Source organism: Pseudophryne corroboree, chromosome 10 (genome assembly GCF_028390025.1).
Source record: "Pseudophryne corroboree isolate aPseCor3 chromosome 10, aPseCor3.hap2, whole genome shotgun sequence".
NCBI classification, from domain to species: domain Eukaryota; kingdom Metazoa; phylum Chordata; class Amphibia; order Anura; family Myobatrachidae; genus Pseudophryne; species Pseudophryne corroboree.
In genome coordinates this window covers 352,331,425-352,350,346 of record NC_086453.1, presented here as the reverse complement: position 1 = coordinate 352,350,346, position 18,922 = coordinate 352,331,425, and the positions used below count along the sequence as shown (strand labels likewise).

Here is an 18,922-nt window from a genome sequence, read left to right as displayed (position 1 = left end):
CAATTATGGACGGGCTGCCGAGTGCCGACACAGAGGTAGCCACAGCCGTGAACTACCGCACTGTACTGTGTATGCTGCTAATATAGACTGGTTGATAAAGAGATAGTATACTCGTAACTAGTATGTATGTATAAAGAAAGAAAAAAAAACCACGGTTAGGTGGTATATACAATTATGGACGGGCTGCCGAGTGCCGACACAGAGGTAGCCACAGCCGTGAACTACCGCACTGTACTGTGTCTGCTGCTAATATAGACTGGTTGATAAAGAGATAGTATACTCGTAACTAGTATGACTATAAAGAAAGAAAAAAAAACCACGGTTAGGTGGTATATACAATTATGGACGGGCTGCCGAGTGCCGACACAGAGGTAGCCACAGCCGTGAACTACCGCACTGTACTGTGTCTGCTGCTAATATAGACTGGTTGATAAAGAGATAGTATAGTATACTACTAATATTATATATACTGGTGGTCAGGTCACTGGTCACTAGTCACACTGGCAGTGGCACTCCTGCAGCAAAAGTGTGCACTGTTTAATTTTAATATAATATTATGTACTCCTGGCTCCTGCTATAACCTATAACTGGCACTGCAGTGCTCCCCAGTCTCCCCCACAATTATAAGCTGTGTGAGCTGAGCACAGTCAGATATATATATACATTGATGCAGCACACTGGGCTGAGCAGTGCACACAGATATGGTATGTGACTGAGTCACTGTGTGTATCGTTTTTTTCAGGCAGAGAACGGATATATTAAATAAAACAAACAACTGCACTGTCTGGTGGTCACTGTGGTCGTCAGTCACTAAACTCTGCACTCTCTTCTACAGTATCACAGCCTCAGGTCAATCTCTCTCTCTCTCTCTCAACCCTAATCTAAATGGAGAGGACGCCAGCCACGTCCTCTCCCTATCAATCTCAATGCACGTGTGAAAATGGCGGCGACGCGCGGCTCCTTATATAGAATCCGAGTCTCGCGATAGAATCCGAGCCTCGCGAGAATCCGACAGCGTCATGATGACGTTCGGGCGCGCTCGGGTTAACCGAGCAAGGCGGGAAGATCCGAGTCGCTCGGACCCGTGAAAAAAAACATGAAGTTCGTGCGGGTTCGGATTCAGAGAAACCGAACCCGCTCATCTCTACTTTTGATCTGCATAACTATATTCAAATCATTTGATAAATAAAGATACAACACAGGTAGCGTGCCTTGGTTTTAAATGTCACTTTATTGAGCACTTTATTCACAATAAGTGTATTTTTTGTCGCATTGTATTGTCTTTATCTCGTGTTTGGACACTCTTAACGAATATAATAAAAGTTAATTTTTTATTATTTCTTGCGCGCCAGTGAAGAGACATTCTTTTTTTCTCTCTCCTTTTGTATTTTGACTCTGAACAAGCACTATCAGGATGCATGCGTATTGCTATTTAGATGCATACGCAGTAAAAATTAAACACTCAACTGCACCTGACACAGCGTGCAACTCAGAATCAGGCCCTTATTACTCTCTATGAGCTGTGATACATATAACTGCCTCATAGTTAGTAAGGTCACTCACTGTGGTTCTTTTGTGCACTGCACAGTGGTCAATAATAAACCCTTCATCAGCGAGAACTTTTCTTACAAATTTCTCATTATATTTGAACATATGTACCTTGTCCTGCCCAACCATCATATAACTTGTATTTAAAAGCCCCATCAATATCAGGTATCCTTCAGGTTTTAGTAGCTTCACAAATTTCCGGAAATTCATTATATAATCATCTTGGTCTTTGCTGATGAATTCCAAGAAAGCTGTACTGATGACACAGTCTGCTGGTGGGAGCACCTCCGGGTCTGTGAGATTCTCTTTGTCAGTGTCACATTTCATGATCTTTGTTATTGCTGTCTTCAATGTCATGTCTTTGTCCTGACACTGGTCACTGAAATATACAAGCACAATACGGTCCATTAGTATCTAGGACTAGCCATATGAGAAATTAGATATACAGTACAGTAGTTTTATGGGACAGGATTTTTAATGGAGATTCATTGTGTGGGAAAGTAAAATTTAGGGAGGCATTATTTGTTTTATGGAATGGTTCCTCAAAGGTGGTGGAGATTGGGCATTATTCTATACTGTACTTTCAATCAGACAACCGTTTGAATCTTTCAGGTGCATTTTATATAGCAGTGGCAGAAACGAATTTAAACCTCACGGAGGCCCTAAGCAAGGCACCGATTTGGGGCCCCACTACCTCAAACAATCCATAACAATATATTGTCATTGCTGTCAGTAAGCACCCGGCTTTGTTGTCTAGACATAAATTTGCTACTGCCCATCCAGAGTACATTGGAAGGAAAATTCAGTCAACAGTTATTAAATTAATGATCAATCCCTTGCATAATTGCAGTAACTAAACTTGTGCTAGTTTTACATACTAATACCCCAGTTTTACATTCCCATTAAAGTAGTTCTGTAAAGACTAACAATGCCAAACACTGGAAACTGTGACTATTGGTCACTGTTTACTGGCCTGTATGGGGCATTAGTGCTCATTTTTTGGAGCAGGCCACCAGTCCCTATACCTCCTCCCCTATTTGTAGCACGCAGGCAATCCTGTAATGACTGAACAGGGAAAAATAAAAATCATATACTTAGGCACAAAAACATTACATGTATTTATCTTTCACATTTTACACACATTTCAAAGTTCATTATTTCAAAACGTACATGCCACAAAGCAAAACTACAGTAACAAATATGTCTTAACCTTTTTATAAGCTGGTTAGGATTGCATTATTTAGCACCAGCAAAACCACTTGAAATCTGGATCCAAGCCAAACCCTCCCCACAACCCATCCTCCAACCCCCCCCCCCCTCCCCCCAACCCATCCTCCAACCTCCCCCCCCCCCCCCACACACACACACACACACACACACGACCTCCCACTGCTGCATGTTGGTGTCTGGGGATACATACGATATTCCAGCAGACATGATGCCGACTGTCACTATACCGACAGTAGCATCCAGTCTTCTGGCAACTAGTCCCTTTGTGGGCTCCCTGCTAGTACACCCTGTAGTAGTGAGGCTTACACACATAAAGCCACCCTGCAGTAGTGACACTTACACATATAACGCCCCCTGTAGCAGTGACGCTTACACATGGAACGCCCCCTGTAGCAGTGACGCTTACACATGGAACGCCCCCTGTAGCAGTGACGCTTACACATGGAACGCCTCATGTAGCAGTGATGCCTACACACGTTGCAGTGGTGCTTACACATGTAACGCCCCCTGTAGTAGTGATGCTTACACACGTAACGCCCCCCCTGTAACAGTGACGCAAACACACGTAACGCCCCCTGTACCAGTGATGCTTACACACGTAACGCCCCCCCTGTAACAGTGACGCAAACACACGTAACGCCCCTGTACCAGTGATGCAAACACATGTAACACCCCCTGTACCAGTGATGCTTACACACATAACGCCCCCATGTACCAGTGATGCTTACATACATAATACCCCCTGTAACAGTGATGCTTACACACATTATGCTGCATAGTCACACATACACGCACACAGATACACACAGCACATGCACACACATACATACATTGCATCCATACACAGTCACACATACACACATACATATACACATATATATATATACACACACACACACACACACACAGTCACTCACTCACTCTCTTTCCAGACACTTACCTAATGAAGTCTTGCAGCTCATCCTCCTGTGTTGCAGTCTGCAGCCTGGTCCTGTGTAGATCCGCCCCTTATTCCTGTGTAGCTCTGCCCCCTTTTAGGTCTGCACACAGCCTGTCACAGGGGAGGTGGACACACTGCCTGTATTGTAGAGTGTGACAGGCGCAGCAGTTGCTGGCAGCAGGGTCATCAGCTCAGTACAGGGATTTAGAGCACGGAGAGCACCTCTCCAGCCTGGTGCCTTCCTGCTTTGCATCCATTTGCGGAGCGGGTAATGACGGGCCTGGGGCCCTCACCTCACATACTCTTCCATCTCCACTTACACCCCAATCCCCCCCCATGCCCAGCCATCGTCGACATTGCCCCTTGCCCTCACACACTGATTGTGAAGCTCTTTTGCTTCACAAGGTGAAGGCAGCTGCACTCACTAGAATGAAGCTACTATCCCCCGTCTGGCAGCACACATCTCTGTCCTCTCTGCTCCTCTCTCCCTATCTCTGTGTGTGTGATACATACAGCGCTGTGCAGGAGAGGAGGAGACACTACTAAATGGAAAGAGTGGGCTGTGAGTGTGCCCTTGTGCTTACACCCCCAGTAGTAGCTGTCCTGTGCAATCGGTGTGTGCTATCAGCCTGCTGGGGACTGGCCGGCTCAGAAGAATTCTGCAAACACTGAGGTTCTCTGCAGCTCTTTCTGCTGCATCACCTTCGGCAGCCATGGCTGGCCCCCTGCTACTCCATGGGCCATAAGAGGCTGCCTGGGTTGCCTAGTGGTAAATCCACTCCTGGGCAGTGGTGCAGAACAGGTGGCCATTGGGTACCACTATCTAAAACACTCAGCTTCTTCCAGCTTTATTCCATTGCACAGACGTATTCTCTGCTTAAAACCCAGCTAGAATCAATTCTAAAACAGAGAATAAGATGGAACATGATCAGAGCATCAGATTTCTTAATCGCGTAACCTCTTTCATACAGTACATGTGGGTCTCAGACTTTTGTGTTAGTGGGAGAAATTTGTGTCATGTGCAATTATATGTGGCAAGTGGTCAGGGCTGGTGCGTGGTTTCTAGGTGCACTAAGAAAAGCTTTTCAGTACTGCCCCTAACACCCTAATTCACTCCATCAATCTATTTACACAAAACCACACTTATGTCTTTACCAAAGTCTATGACACTGGGTTGGGAGTCATTTGTCATATGCACATCCATTTATCAATTCACCCTCACAGCACCCATTTACACATTTGTCCACACTGTCAGCACCCATTAATTAATTCACCCTCACAACACCCATTTACACATTTGTCCACACTGCCAGCACCCATTAATGAATTCACCCTTACAGCACCCATTTACACATTATTCCACACTGTAGGCACCCATTAACTTCCCCCAATCCCCAACCATGCATTACCCCCTCACAGCACAAATTACACCCCACCCAGCACCTTTTAATCCATTATCCCCAAGCACTCATTAACCTCATGTGCATGCATGTGGGGGCATGTGTGTCCAGTTGTGATTTGAGGGCATGTGGGGGAGTTTTCTGGTCAGGACAGTGTCTTAGTTTCATATGGAAGAAATAGCAGTATATAGTGGTATTGTGAAATGCAAATGGCTGATGTGGGGGTGCGGAAGTCATCTGGGAAATGTTTTTTATTTTATTTTGAGGATTAAGTGTAATAGCTGTCCCAGAGGTGCACATGGAAGTATACAGGGTGCTCATCCTATTTTTACCAGAATGCATAATTTTAGACCAATCTTAACACAAACAGAGAAATGTGTTAAGTTAATTATATTTCCAAGTTATGATTACAGCATTTTGGAAATTACTTGAACCAAAATTCTGATAAGAAGGGTCCTGCCATACAGTGAGTGTGGAGCCCTATATGTATACCTGGGAGCAGTAATAACTTATGCAGTTCTATATTGTTTTTTACACAAAGATTCATATTAGACAGAAGGGACAGTTTAGGGTTCCAATATAAAAAATACAATTATTGGTGAATTTATGAACATTATGGGCAACATCTAATAGTCTCAGGGTTGGAGAGTTTGTGATATCTCAGTGATTTATCCACAGGGGTTTTATCAATAAAATAGTCAAATCCTGAAACTGGACGCTATTACATGTGGCCCTGTGATACTCTTCCTTACACCCACTGCACACACTGCACCCATTATAAATACGCCAGTGGATTAACCTGTATTGCTTGACCATCTAATGGAAGCTATAACTTGTTTATCTTTCTTAGTTATAATAAAGTGTGAATTGATATCACTCAGTTCAATTTTCACTTTAGTATTATTTACTTTGATTAAAAGAAGACCCACTGGTGCATATCAACAGATGTAATCCACTGTAAGAACGGTGTTTGTTGTATATCCTGATGATGATCCAGAGGGATCGAAACGTCAATTGAACCATTCTTTTGAGATGTTCTGATAAGTATGAATTAAAATCAATGCTTTTTTAAGTGCAAAATTTTCTGGTGAGTGCCCCTTTAATTTGGCTTTCTATATGTGGATGTCTGCACTCAAACCCTGGACTTCTTGGGAGTCAACCCAGTTGATGCCTGACAGTTTTTGTGCGAGTGCGACCCCATATAGACATATATATATATATATATATATATATATATATATACATATACATACACACACACATACACACACACACACACACACACACACACACACACACATACACACACACACACATCATGCAGAGGTGTGGAAGATGCTTGTAATAACAACACTGAAGTCTGTGGACTTTTGATCAACGTTTCAATATTATGACTATTGGGGTTATTCCTAGTTGATCATAGCTGTGCTAAATTTAGCACAGCTACGATCAGGCACTCAGACATGTGGGGGGACGCCCAGTACAGGGCTAGTTCGCCCCACATGTCAGTGCCACCCCCCCATTCCCCCCACAGAAATGCAAAAGCATCGCACAGCGGCGATGCTTTTGTATCTCAGGAGTTACTCCCAGCAAGCGCAGCTCCTGCAGCTGGCCGGGAGAACCTCTTCACTGCCCCAGGTTGCAGCGGCAGCGTGTGATGTTATGCAGACGCTGCGGCCCACCCCCCCAATGGTCAGACCACGACTGCGTTGGCTGGCCCGTGACCCCTAAATGGCGGCTTGACGCCGCCATCCAGCCCACTCCCACCCAGTGACAGCCTCTGCCTCAGAGGTGATTGCTGGGCAATGACGGCCTTCAGCCGTCTGGCATGTGCCGGCGCACTGCGGCTCCGGTGCATGCGCAGTTCCAACCAGATCGCTGCACTGCAATAAACTTCAGCGAGCGATCAGGTCGGAATGACCCCCCATGTCATCAGGATAATACAATGAAAAAACAAACATACCTTTATATGTGCACACCACATGTTAATGATGACATCAGGGCCAGGACTGCTCATCCTCCCTGCTGCAGCTCTGTAAGGTGACGTCATCTAATTGAGTACGTACATCACTAATGAACCATTACCATGGTAACGTGCTGAAAATATGAAAGCAGGAGCATTTGGCATCCAGGAACTTAGGGAGGAGCTTTTAATCTTTCTCCATTGTTATCTTTCTAAGTATAATAGAGAGAGATAAAAGCTCCTCCCTAAGTTCCTGGATGCCAATCTCTATACAGTATGTTCTATTAGAGTTCTTAATAGCACGGACAGCTTGTAACGTACAGCGGCAAGTATAATATTTATAAGTATAATGGAGAGAGATAAAAGCTCCTCCCTAAGTTCCTGGATGCCAAGTCACCGCAATTAGTGTCTCTGTACAGTATGTTCTATTACAGTACAAAATAGAACAAACAGCTTGTAACATACAGCGGCAAGTATAATATTTATAAGTATAATGGAGAGAGATAAAAGCTCCTCCCTAAGTTCCTGGATGCCAAATGACTATCCTTAGTATCTCTGTACAGTATGTTCTATTAGAGTACTAAATAGCATGTACAGCTTGTAACGTTCCAGGATGCCAAATCACCGTCCTTAGTACAGTTTCTCTGTACAGTATGTTCTATTAGAGTACTAAATAGCACAAACAGCTTGTAACATACAACGGCAAGTGTAATATTTCTTAGTATAATGGAGAGATATAAAAGCTTCTCCCTAAGTTCCTGGATGCCAAATCACCGTCCTTAGTATCTCTGTACATTATGTTCTATTAGAGTACTAAATAGGATGAAAAGCTTGTAACGTACAGCGGCAGGTGTAATATTTCTAAGTATAATGGAGAGAGATTAAAGCTCCTCCCTTAGTTCATGGATGCCAAATCACCTTCCTTAGTATCTCTGTACAGTAAGTTCTAATAGAGTACTGAATAGCACAAACAGCTTGTAACATACAGCGGCAGGTGTAATATTTCTTAGTTTAATGGAGAGAAATAAAAGCTCCTCCCTAAGTTCCTGGATGCCAAATGACCATCCTTAGTATCTCTGAACAGTATGTTCTATTAGAGTACTAAATAGCACTAACAGCTTGTAACGTTCCTGGATGCCAAATCACCATACTTAGTATCTCTGTACAGTATGTTCTATTAGAGTACTAAATAGCACGAACAGCTTGTAACATACAGCGGCAAGTGTAATGTTTCTAAGTATAATGGCGAGAGATAAAAGCTCCTTCCTAAGTTCCTGGATGCCAAATAACCATCCTTAGTATTTCTGTACAGTATGTTCTTTTAGAGTACTAAATAGGATGAAAAGCTTGTAAGGTACAGCGGCAGGTGTAATATATCTAAGTATAATGGAGAGAGATAAAAGCTCCTCCCTAAGTTCCTGGATGCCAAATTACATTCTTAGCATTTCTGTACAGTATTTTCTATCTAGCCAGAAACCCTGCATCCCGTGCAAGCTGGGCGGACAGTTGGAGGGTACCCAACACATGGTTGCTTGCAGTTTCCCTTTGCAGTGTCACATAAACTTGTGGTCTGCCCCAAAATCCTGGAGTCTCCTCTTTTGTATGGTACCAGTCCTGAGTCTCTCGTACACCCAGAACCAGAGATTTCAGTATGCAAATTGGACCCATTTTCCCATAGACTATAATAAGTCCATAAATTCAGACCCACTATGGGTTCTGATGCTTGCCATGAGCTTTGTGGGGTCACAGAAACTTGGCGTTTGTATAATCTAGAAGCTAATTGTCTCCCCTTCCATAACAACCTGATTCTGATCCGATTGGACCCTCAGAACCGGAATTATTAAGCTTTATGTCCATTTTTATTGAATTCAATTTAATAGCTCACATAAACAGAACGTCAATGGACCATTGCTTTAACACGTTCTTTTGTGTCTGTCCACACTACTTTTATTTATTGATTTATTGGTTTCTTTTTTTGGGTCACCAACAGACAATTAATTTTTTCAACAGCGTCTCTGACCTCCGCTAGTTATTCCCCACCTCCCCCCTCACCCTTCCCTCTCCCCTTTATGCTGTCAGGGAACTCGGACACTCATATCGCAAAACACAGTATTTTCCACAGCCTCCCCCTACCCCCATCCCCCTTCCCACTGCCTCCTCCTACCTCCATCCCCCATCATTGTGTTATGCTGGACATAACACAATGAAGCCAGTCCGGATCAGTGAGATCCGTGCAGGGCTTCATTGTATACAGTATTAAAAGAGTAAAAAGAGTTAAAAGTGTTAAAAAAAGTTTTGCGTGTGGTCCCCCTCCTAAGCATAACCAGCCTCGGGCTCTTTTAGCCGGCTCTGGTTGTTTAAATACCATGAAAAAAATTGGAAAGGGTTCCCCGTATTTAGCCAGTCAGCAGCGGGCTCTGTGTCTGGTCCTGGTTCCAAAAATATGGTGGACAAAAGATGTAGGGGTCCTCCATATTTTTAAAACCAGCACCGTGCTCCACTAGCCAGAGAGGTAATGCCACAGCCGGGGGACACTTTTGTACTGGTCCCTGCGACCATGGCATTACCCTACCAACTAGCCACCCCTGTCCAGGGTACCCTGGGGGAATGGGGACGCCTTAAATCAAGGGGTCCCCCTCACCAGGTACCCAAGGACCTGGGGTGAAGCCCGAGGCTGTCCCCCCATCCCTGGGCAGTAAATGGAGGGCTGATAGCCTTTGTTTTTGTAAAATAAAGAATATTGTTTTTTGTCGTAGAACTACAACTTCCAGCAAGCCTCCCCTGCAAGCTGGTACTTGGGGAGCCACAATTACCTGCATGCGGGAAAATAACGGGCCCGCTGGTACCTGTAGTTCTACCACAAAAAAATACCCAAATAAAAACAAAACACAAACACCTTGAAAGTATAATTTTATTTAAACACACTTTTACACTCATACATACTTACCTACATCCCACGCCGAGAACCACGTCCACTTGTCCAGTAGAATCCACGGGGTACCTGTAAGGAATAAAATTATACCTATGGACCATCCAGTGAAGCTCAGTCCTCTTCGGTCATGTAGTAATCCAAAGGGTCGATAAAAAAAAATCCCACTCCACACAACTAAAGGGGTTCCATGAATGGGGGGGGACAGCCTCGGGATTCACCCCTGGCCCTTGGATGCTTGGAGTGTTGGACCCCTTGATTTAAGGGATCCCAGCTCCCCAAGGGTACCTCGACCAGGGGTGACTAGTTGGGAGTGGTAATGTCATGGCCACAGGGACCTAAAAAAATGTGTCCCCCAGCTGTGGCATTATTTCTCTGGCTAGTGGATCCCGGTGCTGGTTTTAAAAATACGGGGGTTCCCCTACATCTTTTGTCCCCCATATTTGTGGAACCAGGGCCGGCCCAAGAACCCAATGCTGGTTCTCTAAATACAGGGGGACCCCAGTCAATTTTTTCCCGGTTTTTAAACTACCAGGACTGGCTCAAGGAGCCCGAGGATGGTTATGCTTAGGAGGGGAAACCCCAGTCATTTTTTTTTTTTTTTTTAACTATTTCTGACCCTTTTCCACAGAGAAGCATGCACGGATCTCACTGATCCGTGCATGACTATCTGAACATGTCAGCAAAAAGCAGGTCTATTTGAAAGCTCCTTTTTTTACGAATTCTATGCTTTCCCGGCAGTGTTTGGCTATTGTCGGCAGTGATTGAGAATACAAATTCTTAGTAAATTACTGAGTTGTATAAAGTACAACAGAGATTCTCTAATGCCGACGATCTACAGTACTGTGCTGCTCGAACAGTTAGTTGCGTCAGAATACACTCATTTATATTTACTGGTATGTCTACAGCTGCTCATTACTGCTGTTACATAACGGAATGAGTGCTCCTGCAGATTTACCCTGATTTATGTGAAACCTGTGTGCACCCTTCCATTGAATTTTTTTGCAATAAATTACACAGAAAAAAAAATGAATAAAGTGAATGTCAGGGGGAAATAGATTGGCACTTTGGGAATCAATCCCGGGACCCTCAGCGTGGGAGGTTGGAGCCTTCACCGCTAGCCTACGGCGCTGCATGGAAGATATACAAGTTCATGTGTAAAAGTAATGCAACAGCGATTCCTTCCCATTGGTGTTCGTTTATGCCGTTAGGGGACTCGGACACTCATTTAGTGCACTGTACATACTGTAAAGTCAATGAGCTACATTATTCCTTTCACACATTAGTTGCGTCTGCATACACAAGTGTTTTAACACGTTCATTTGCGTCTGTATAAACTATTCACACAGTGATTTGGCATCCAGGAACTTAGAGAGGAGCTTTTATCTCTCCTCCATTATACTTAATACTACAGGTTTTGGATGCTCACATATCCCTAACATCAATAGACCATACTGTATCTGTAATACGTTTGTTTGCATCTGTATATGCTGTACTACTTGCACCTGAACTGTATATACTGTTATATACTGTATGACATACTGTAGCATAATGTAGCGTAATGAGAAGCACCAGTAAAGTAGTTCTTACGTTGTAGTTCAGTATTCTATTTTAATGGAGACCACACGCATGCACATTGGTGATTTTAAAAAGTGACATCTGGTGGATGATCTTAGGTATTACACTCAAAGGTAACGCCAAATGCTCTGTGTGCCTCCCTTTGACTAGGTGCGCCTCCTTGCGCCCAGGCATGCTGCATATGCCCGATCGCGACTAACGTCTCAGTCAGCCAAAATAACGGAGGACCCATTTGTATAAAGGTAGGACTTTTACATGTGTTTTGTGTTGTGTTTCTCCTGTATACACTTTGTTAAAGTCCTGCGTGCTTTAAAACGTTGACGCACCCGATTACTATGTTGATTCTGCATGGCCGCAACTGGGGGGGCTAAAGGGCCAAGTGCCCTGGGTGCAGAATCGGAGAGGGCGTAGAGATGGGTTCTCTGCCATCCCTCCTTCCTCCAGGGTCCAAGAACCCTCACTGCAGGTACCCGCTCCCCAGCACCACCACTAAACTCCCCCTACAATGGCAACTAGAACGCTAATGAATGGGGCAGGGGCAGTGACCAAGGACTCTCCAGCTGCCCCCTTTCATTTCCCAAGAACTGGTACATGGCCACTGACACATTCTTATGCCTGTGTAAGCGATGGCAGTCCCCAGTCCTGTTCCCCAATGCCTCCTCCTTCCCACGCTCAGCTCCACCAGAGGAGGACAGGGCCATAAGGGGCAACCTACTGCCGGGTCTCAGAACCCTTGCTGCAGGTCCCCACTCCCCTGTACCACCTATGTGGACTCCTGGGAAACCAACCCCACCGGCAACTAGAACACTTATGAATGGGGCGGGGGTGGCCATTCACACACTCATGTGTCTGTGTAAATTATGTCTTCCCCCAGCCCTGTTCCTCAGGGCCTCTCCTTCCTGCATGGCAGCTCCACCAGAGGAGGACACGTTAAGAGGAAGCAGCAGCAGCCGATAATTAGTCTGGGCACTGAGGTGAAGTCTCTATACACCAGGACAGCTGCTGCCTCCCAAAGAATAGTCCTAGTTCCCAACTTGCATGCAGGGCTTTGTAGTCCTACAGCAGTTGGCCAGTTGGAGTCCCCCCCCCCCCCAGAGTAGTGATATACAGTATATATATAGTGATTGCAAGTTTATACCACCAGCCAGTCCTAGGGACTCCTTTCTGCATCAAGGATAACCCATATTATGCCCCCCTCTCCCCAGAAAGTTGGTACTCCTCCTCTTTAATTGGTCCTAGGTCCTGACTGGCAAACGGCTTAGTAGTCCTACAGCAGTTGGCCAGTCAGAGTCCCCCACAATACTCCAACTAAGGTACATGTTTGTTTTCTTGTGTTCCTATCCATTTTCCTAAAAAATGTGTGTTGGATGAACCCTGACGGTGCTGGTTGTCACTTTGCCAACTGTTTATTACTGTGTTTTTGACATGGTTCCAAAGTGTGTGTGTGCGTGCATGGGGGACGCCAAATTACTGACTTGCCCCGGATGGCAAAAATCCTAGTTTCAAGCCCTGGATTCTGTAGTAAACAAGTTTTTGGACTTACCTGGGAGTGCTGCCTTGCTCTTCTTCATAAGACATTGGTAATTATATATATATATATATATATATATATATTAGTGATGTGCACCGGAAATTTTTCGGGTTTTGTGTTTTGGTTGTGGATTCGGTTCCGCGGCTGTGTTTTGGATTCGGACGCGTTTTGGCAAAACCTCCCTGAAATTTTTTTGTCAGATTCAGGTGTGTTTTGGGTTCGGGTGTTTGTTTTTTTCAAAAAACCCTCAAAAACAGCTTAAATCATAGAATTTGGGGGTCATTTTGATCCCATAGTATTATTAACCTCAATAACCATAATTTCCACTCATTTCCAGTCTATTCTGAACACCTAACAATATTATTTTTAGTCCTAAAATTTGCACCGAGGTCGCTGGATGACTAAGCTAAGTGACCCAAGTGGCTGGCATAAACACCTGGCCCATCTAGGAGTGGCACTGCAGTATCAGACAGGATGGCACTTAAAAAAAATTGGCCCCAAACATCACATGATGCAAAGATAAATTAAAGAATAAAAAGGTGCGAGATGGAATTGTCCTTGGGCCCTCCCACCCACCCTTATGTTGTATAAACAGGACATGCACACTTTAACAAACCCATCATTTCAGCGACAGGGTCTGCCACACGACTGTGACTGAAATGACTGGTTGGTTTGGGCCCCCACCAAAATAGAAGCAATCAATCTCTCCTTGCACAAACTGGCTCTACAGAGGCAAGATGTCCACCTCCTCCTCATCGTCAGATTCCTCACCCCTTTCACTGTGTACATCCCCCTCCTCACAGATTATCAATTCGTCCCCACTGGAATCCACCATCTCAGGTCCCTGTGTACTTTCTGGAGGCAATTTCTGGTGAATGTCTCCAAGGAGGAATAGATTATAATTCATTTTGATGAACATCATCTTCTCCACATTTTCTGGAAGTAACCTCGTAAGCCGATTGCTGACAAGGCTACCGTCTGCACTAAACACTCTTTTGGAGTACACACTGGAGTGGGGGGGCAACTTATTTAAAATAAAGCCAGTTTGTGCACGGGCCTCCAAATTGCCTCTTTTTCCTGCCAGTATACGTACGGACTGTCTGACGTGCCTACTTGGATGCGGTCACTCATATAATCCTCCACCATTCTTTCAATGGTGACAGAATCATATGCAGTGACAGTAGACGACATGTCAGTAATCGTTGGCAGGTCCTTCAGTCCAGACCAGATGTCAGCACTCGCTCCAGACTGCCCTGCATCACCGCCAACGGGTGGGCTCGGAATTCTTAGCCTTTTCCGCGCTGCCCCAGTTGCGGGAGAATGTGAAGGAGGAGCTGTAGACAGGTCACGTTCCGTTTGACTTGACAAGTGTCTCTACAGCAGGTCTTTGCACCTCTGCACACTTGTGTCTGCCGGAAAGAGAGATACAACGTAGGCTTTAAACCTAGGATCGAGCACGGTGGCCAAAATGTAGTGCTCTGATTTCAACAGATTGACCACCCGTGAATCCTGTTTAAGCGAATTAAGGGCTCCATCCACAAGTCCCACATGCCTAGCGGAATCGCTCTGTTTTAGCTCCTCCTTCAATCTCTCCAGCTACTTCTGCAAAAGCCTGATGAGGGGAATGACCTGACTCAGGCTGGCAGTGTCTGAACTGACTTCACGTGTGGCAAGTTCAAAGGGTTGCAGAACCTTGCACAACGTTGAAATCATTCTCCACTGCGCTTGAGTCAGGTGCATTCCCCCTCCTTTGCCTATATTGTAGGCAAATGTATAGGCTTGAATGGCCTTTTGCTGCTCCTCCATCCTCTGAAGCATATAGATTGTTGAATTCCACCTCGTTACCACCTCTTTCTTCAGATGATGGTGGGGCAGGTTCAGGAGTGTTTGCTGGTGCTCCAGTCTTCGGCATGCGGTGGCTGCATGCCGAAAGTGGCCCGCAATTCTTCGGACCACCGACAGCATCTCTTGCACGCCCCTGTCATTTTTCAAAAAATTCTGCACCACCAAATTTAATGTATGTGCAAAACATGGGACATGCTGAAATTTGCCCAGATGCAATGCACGCACAATATTGGTGGCGTTGTCCGATGTCACAAATCCCCTGGAGAGTCCAATTGGGGTAAGCCATTCTGCGATGATGTTCCTCAGTTTCCGTAAGAGGTTGTCAGCTGTGTGCCTCTTATGGAAAGCGGTGATACAAAGCGTTGCCTTCCTAGGAACGAGTTGGTGTTTGCGAGATGCTGCTACTGGTGCCGCCGCTGCTGTTCTTGCTGCGGGAGGCATTACATCTACCCAGTGGGCTGTCACAGTCATATAGTCCTGAGTCTGCCCTGCTGCACTTGTCCACATGTCCGTGGTTAAGTGGACATTGGGTACAACTGCATTTTTTAGGACACTGGTGACTCTTTTTCTGAGGTCTGTGTACATTCTCGGTATCGCCTGCCTAGAGAAATAGAACCTAGATGGTATTTTGTACCGGGAACACAGTACCTCAAACAATTCTCTATTTCCCTGTGAATTAACGGTGGATACCGGACACATGTTTAATACCACCGCAGCTGCCAAGACCCGAGTTATCCGCTTTGCAGCAGGATGAATGCTGTAATATTTCATCTTCCTCACAAAAGGACTGTTGGACAGTCAATTGCTTTCTGGAAGTAGTACAAGTGGTCTTCCGACTTCCCCTCTGGGATGACGATCGACTCCCAGTAGCAACAACAGCGCCAGCAGCAGTAGGCGTTACACTCAAGGATGCATCGGAGGAATCCCAGTCAGGAGAGGACTCGTCAGACTTGCCAGTGACATGGCCTGCAGGACTATTGATTTTCATGTCTAATGAGGAAATTGACACTGAGGGAGTTGGTGGTGTGGTTTGCAGGAGCTTGGTTACAAGAGGAAGGGATTTAATTGTCAGTGGACTGCTTCAGCTGTCACCCAAAGTTTTTGAACTTGTCAATGACTTCTGATGAATGCGCTCCAGGTGACGTATAAGGGAGGATGTTCCGAGGTGGTTAATATCCTTACCCCTACTTATTACAGCTTGACAAAGGCAACACATGGCTTGACACTTGTTGTCCGCATTTCTGTTACAATAATTCCACACCGAAGAGGTGATTTTTTTTGTAATTTGACCAGGCATGTCAATGGCCATATTTGTCCCACGGACAACAGGTGTCTCCCCGGGTGCCTGACTTAAACAAACCACCTCACCATCAGAATCCTCCTTGTCAATTTCCTCCTCAGCGCCAGCAACACCAATATCCTCATCCTGGTGTACTTCAACAGTGACATCTTCAATTTGACTATCAGGAACTGGACTGCGGGTGCTCCTTCCAGCACTTGCAGGGGGCGTGCAAATGTTGGAAGGTGCCACCTCTTCCCGTCCAGTGTTGGGAAGGTCAGGCATCGCAACAAACACAATTGGACTCTCCTTGGGGATTTTTGATTTAGAAGAACGTACAGTTCTATGCTGTGCTTTTGCCAGCTTAAGTCTTTTCATTTTTCTAGCGGAAGGATGAGTGCTTCCATCCTCATGTGAAGCTGAACCACTAGCCATGAACATAGGCCAGGGCCTCAGCCGTTCCTTGTCACTCCGTGACGTACATGGCATATTGGCAAGTTTACGCTTCTGATCAGACGCTTTTAATTTTGATTTTTGGGGTCATTTTACTGAACTTTTGTATTTTGGATTTTACATGCTCTCTACTATGACATTGGGCATCGGCCTTGGCAGACGACGTTGATGGCATTTAATCATCTCGGCCATGACTAGTGGCAGCAGCTTCAGCACGAGGTGGAAGTTTATCTTGATCTTTCCCTATTTTACCCTCCACATTTTTGTGCTCCATTTTTTAATGTGTGGAATTATATGCCAGGAATATATCAATAGCAATGGCCTACTGTACCGTACTGCTATATATATACTGGTGGTCAGCAAAATTCTGCACTGTCCTCCTACTATATACTGCTCACAACTACAATGCAGCACAGATATGGATTGTATACTTGACGACACAGAGGTAGAGCAATGGACTACTATACCGTACTGCTATATATATAGTGGTGGTCAGCAAAATTCTGCACTGTCCTCCTACTATATACTGCACACAACTACAATGCAGCACATATATGGATGGATAGTATACTTGACGACACAGAGGTAGAGCAATGGCCTACTGTACCGTACTGCTATATATATACTGGTGGTCAGCAAAATTCTGCACTGTCCTCCTACTATATACTGCGCACAACTACAATGCAGCACAGGTATGGATGGATAGTATACTTGACGACACAGATGTAGAGCAATGGCCTACTGTACCGTACTGCTATATATATACTGGTGGTCAGCAAAATTCTGCACTATCCTCCTACTATATACTGCGCACAATTACAATGCAGCACAGGTATGGATGGATAGTATACTTGAAGACACAGAGGTAGAGCAATGGCCTACTGTACCGTACTGCTATATATATCTACTGGTGGTCAGCAAAATTCTGCACTGTCCTCCTACTATATACTGCGCACAACTACAATGCAGCAAAGGTATGGATGGATAGTATACTTGACGACACAGAGGTAGAGCAATGGCCTACTGTACCGTACTGCTATATATATACTGGTGGTCAGCAAATTTCTGCACTGTCCTCCTACCATATACTGCGCACAACTACAATGCAGCACAGGTATGGATGGATAGTATACTTGACGACACAGTGGTAGAGAAATGGACTACTGTACCGTAATGCTATATATATACTGGTGGTCAGCAAAATTCTGCACTGTCCTCCTACTATATACTACAATGCAGCACAGATATGGAGCATTTTCAGGCAGAGAACGTAGATATTTGCAGCACACTGAGCACAGATATTTGCAGCACACTGAACACAGAAACTGAGAGAATGCAGCCACATCCTCTAGCTATCATCTCCAATGCAAGAGTGAAAATGGCGGTGACGCGAGGATCTTTATATGCAATACGAATCTTGCGAGAATACAACAGCGGGGTAATGACGTTCGGGCGGGCTCGGGTTAACCGAGCAAGGCGGGAAGATCCGAGGCTGCCTTTGAACCGTGTAAAATAGGTGAAGTTCGTGGGGGTTCAGATCTCAACGAACCTGCTCATCTCTAATATATATATATATATACACACACATACACACTGTATATATTGAGGAGGCTTCAGACGCTGTAACCCTGGGTTCTGATAAAATATGTTAAACTTGACAGGTCATATTTTCCGTACGTTATTGTTATCTCACTGCGATTTGGATTCACCATTTCTCCTCACTTATTTGTTTTATTGTTTAGTGGTTTCTGAATTTCTTCTTTGTCTGCTCGCTGGGACGGACCAAAGAAGTCACTTCTGTGGTTCATCTTCCCTAGAGATGGAGTTGGCTAGTATTAATCTCCCCATTACCTAGCTCATCTCATATAACCACTAAATGGAATATTAAGTTATTGTCTTGGAATGGAGAAGCTTGAACACGCCAATAAAGAGAAAAAAGGTACTGACACATCTTAAAATTTTTTGCCATGACGTTGTCTTCTTAAAAGAGATGCATTGGAAACTGTCTGACCCCAACACTCTGAAAGATAGATGGATGAGGGAATTTCACAGTGGTTCTTTTACCACCAAATCACGTGGAGTGCTGTTGGTGTTTAGTACCTCACTTAATTATACCATTAAAGATGAGTGGATAGATCAGGATGGTAAATTCCTATTTTTGAAAGTAACCATAGAAGAAGAGACTTTCATTTTTGCCTGTATGCTCCCATGTGTCCTAATGCTACC

The 18,922-nt window shown here is 44.8% G+C and overlaps 1 protein-coding gene across 1 annotated transcript in view; it reads right to left on the bottom strand.

Moving 5' to 3' along the window:
• Positions 1 to 1,506: 1,506 nt before the first annotated feature.
• The window catches only part of LOC134965351 (nicotinamide N-methyltransferase-like), a 32,992-nt gene continuing 15,576 nt past the window's right edge, over positions 1,507 to 18,922 (bottom strand). Inside the window, exon 3 of the mRNA XM_063941820.1 lies at positions 1,507 to 1,927. Coding sequence (XP_063797890.1) covers positions 1,507 to 1,927 — 421 coding nt within the window. The remainder of the gene's footprint in view (positions 1,928 to 18,922) is intronic.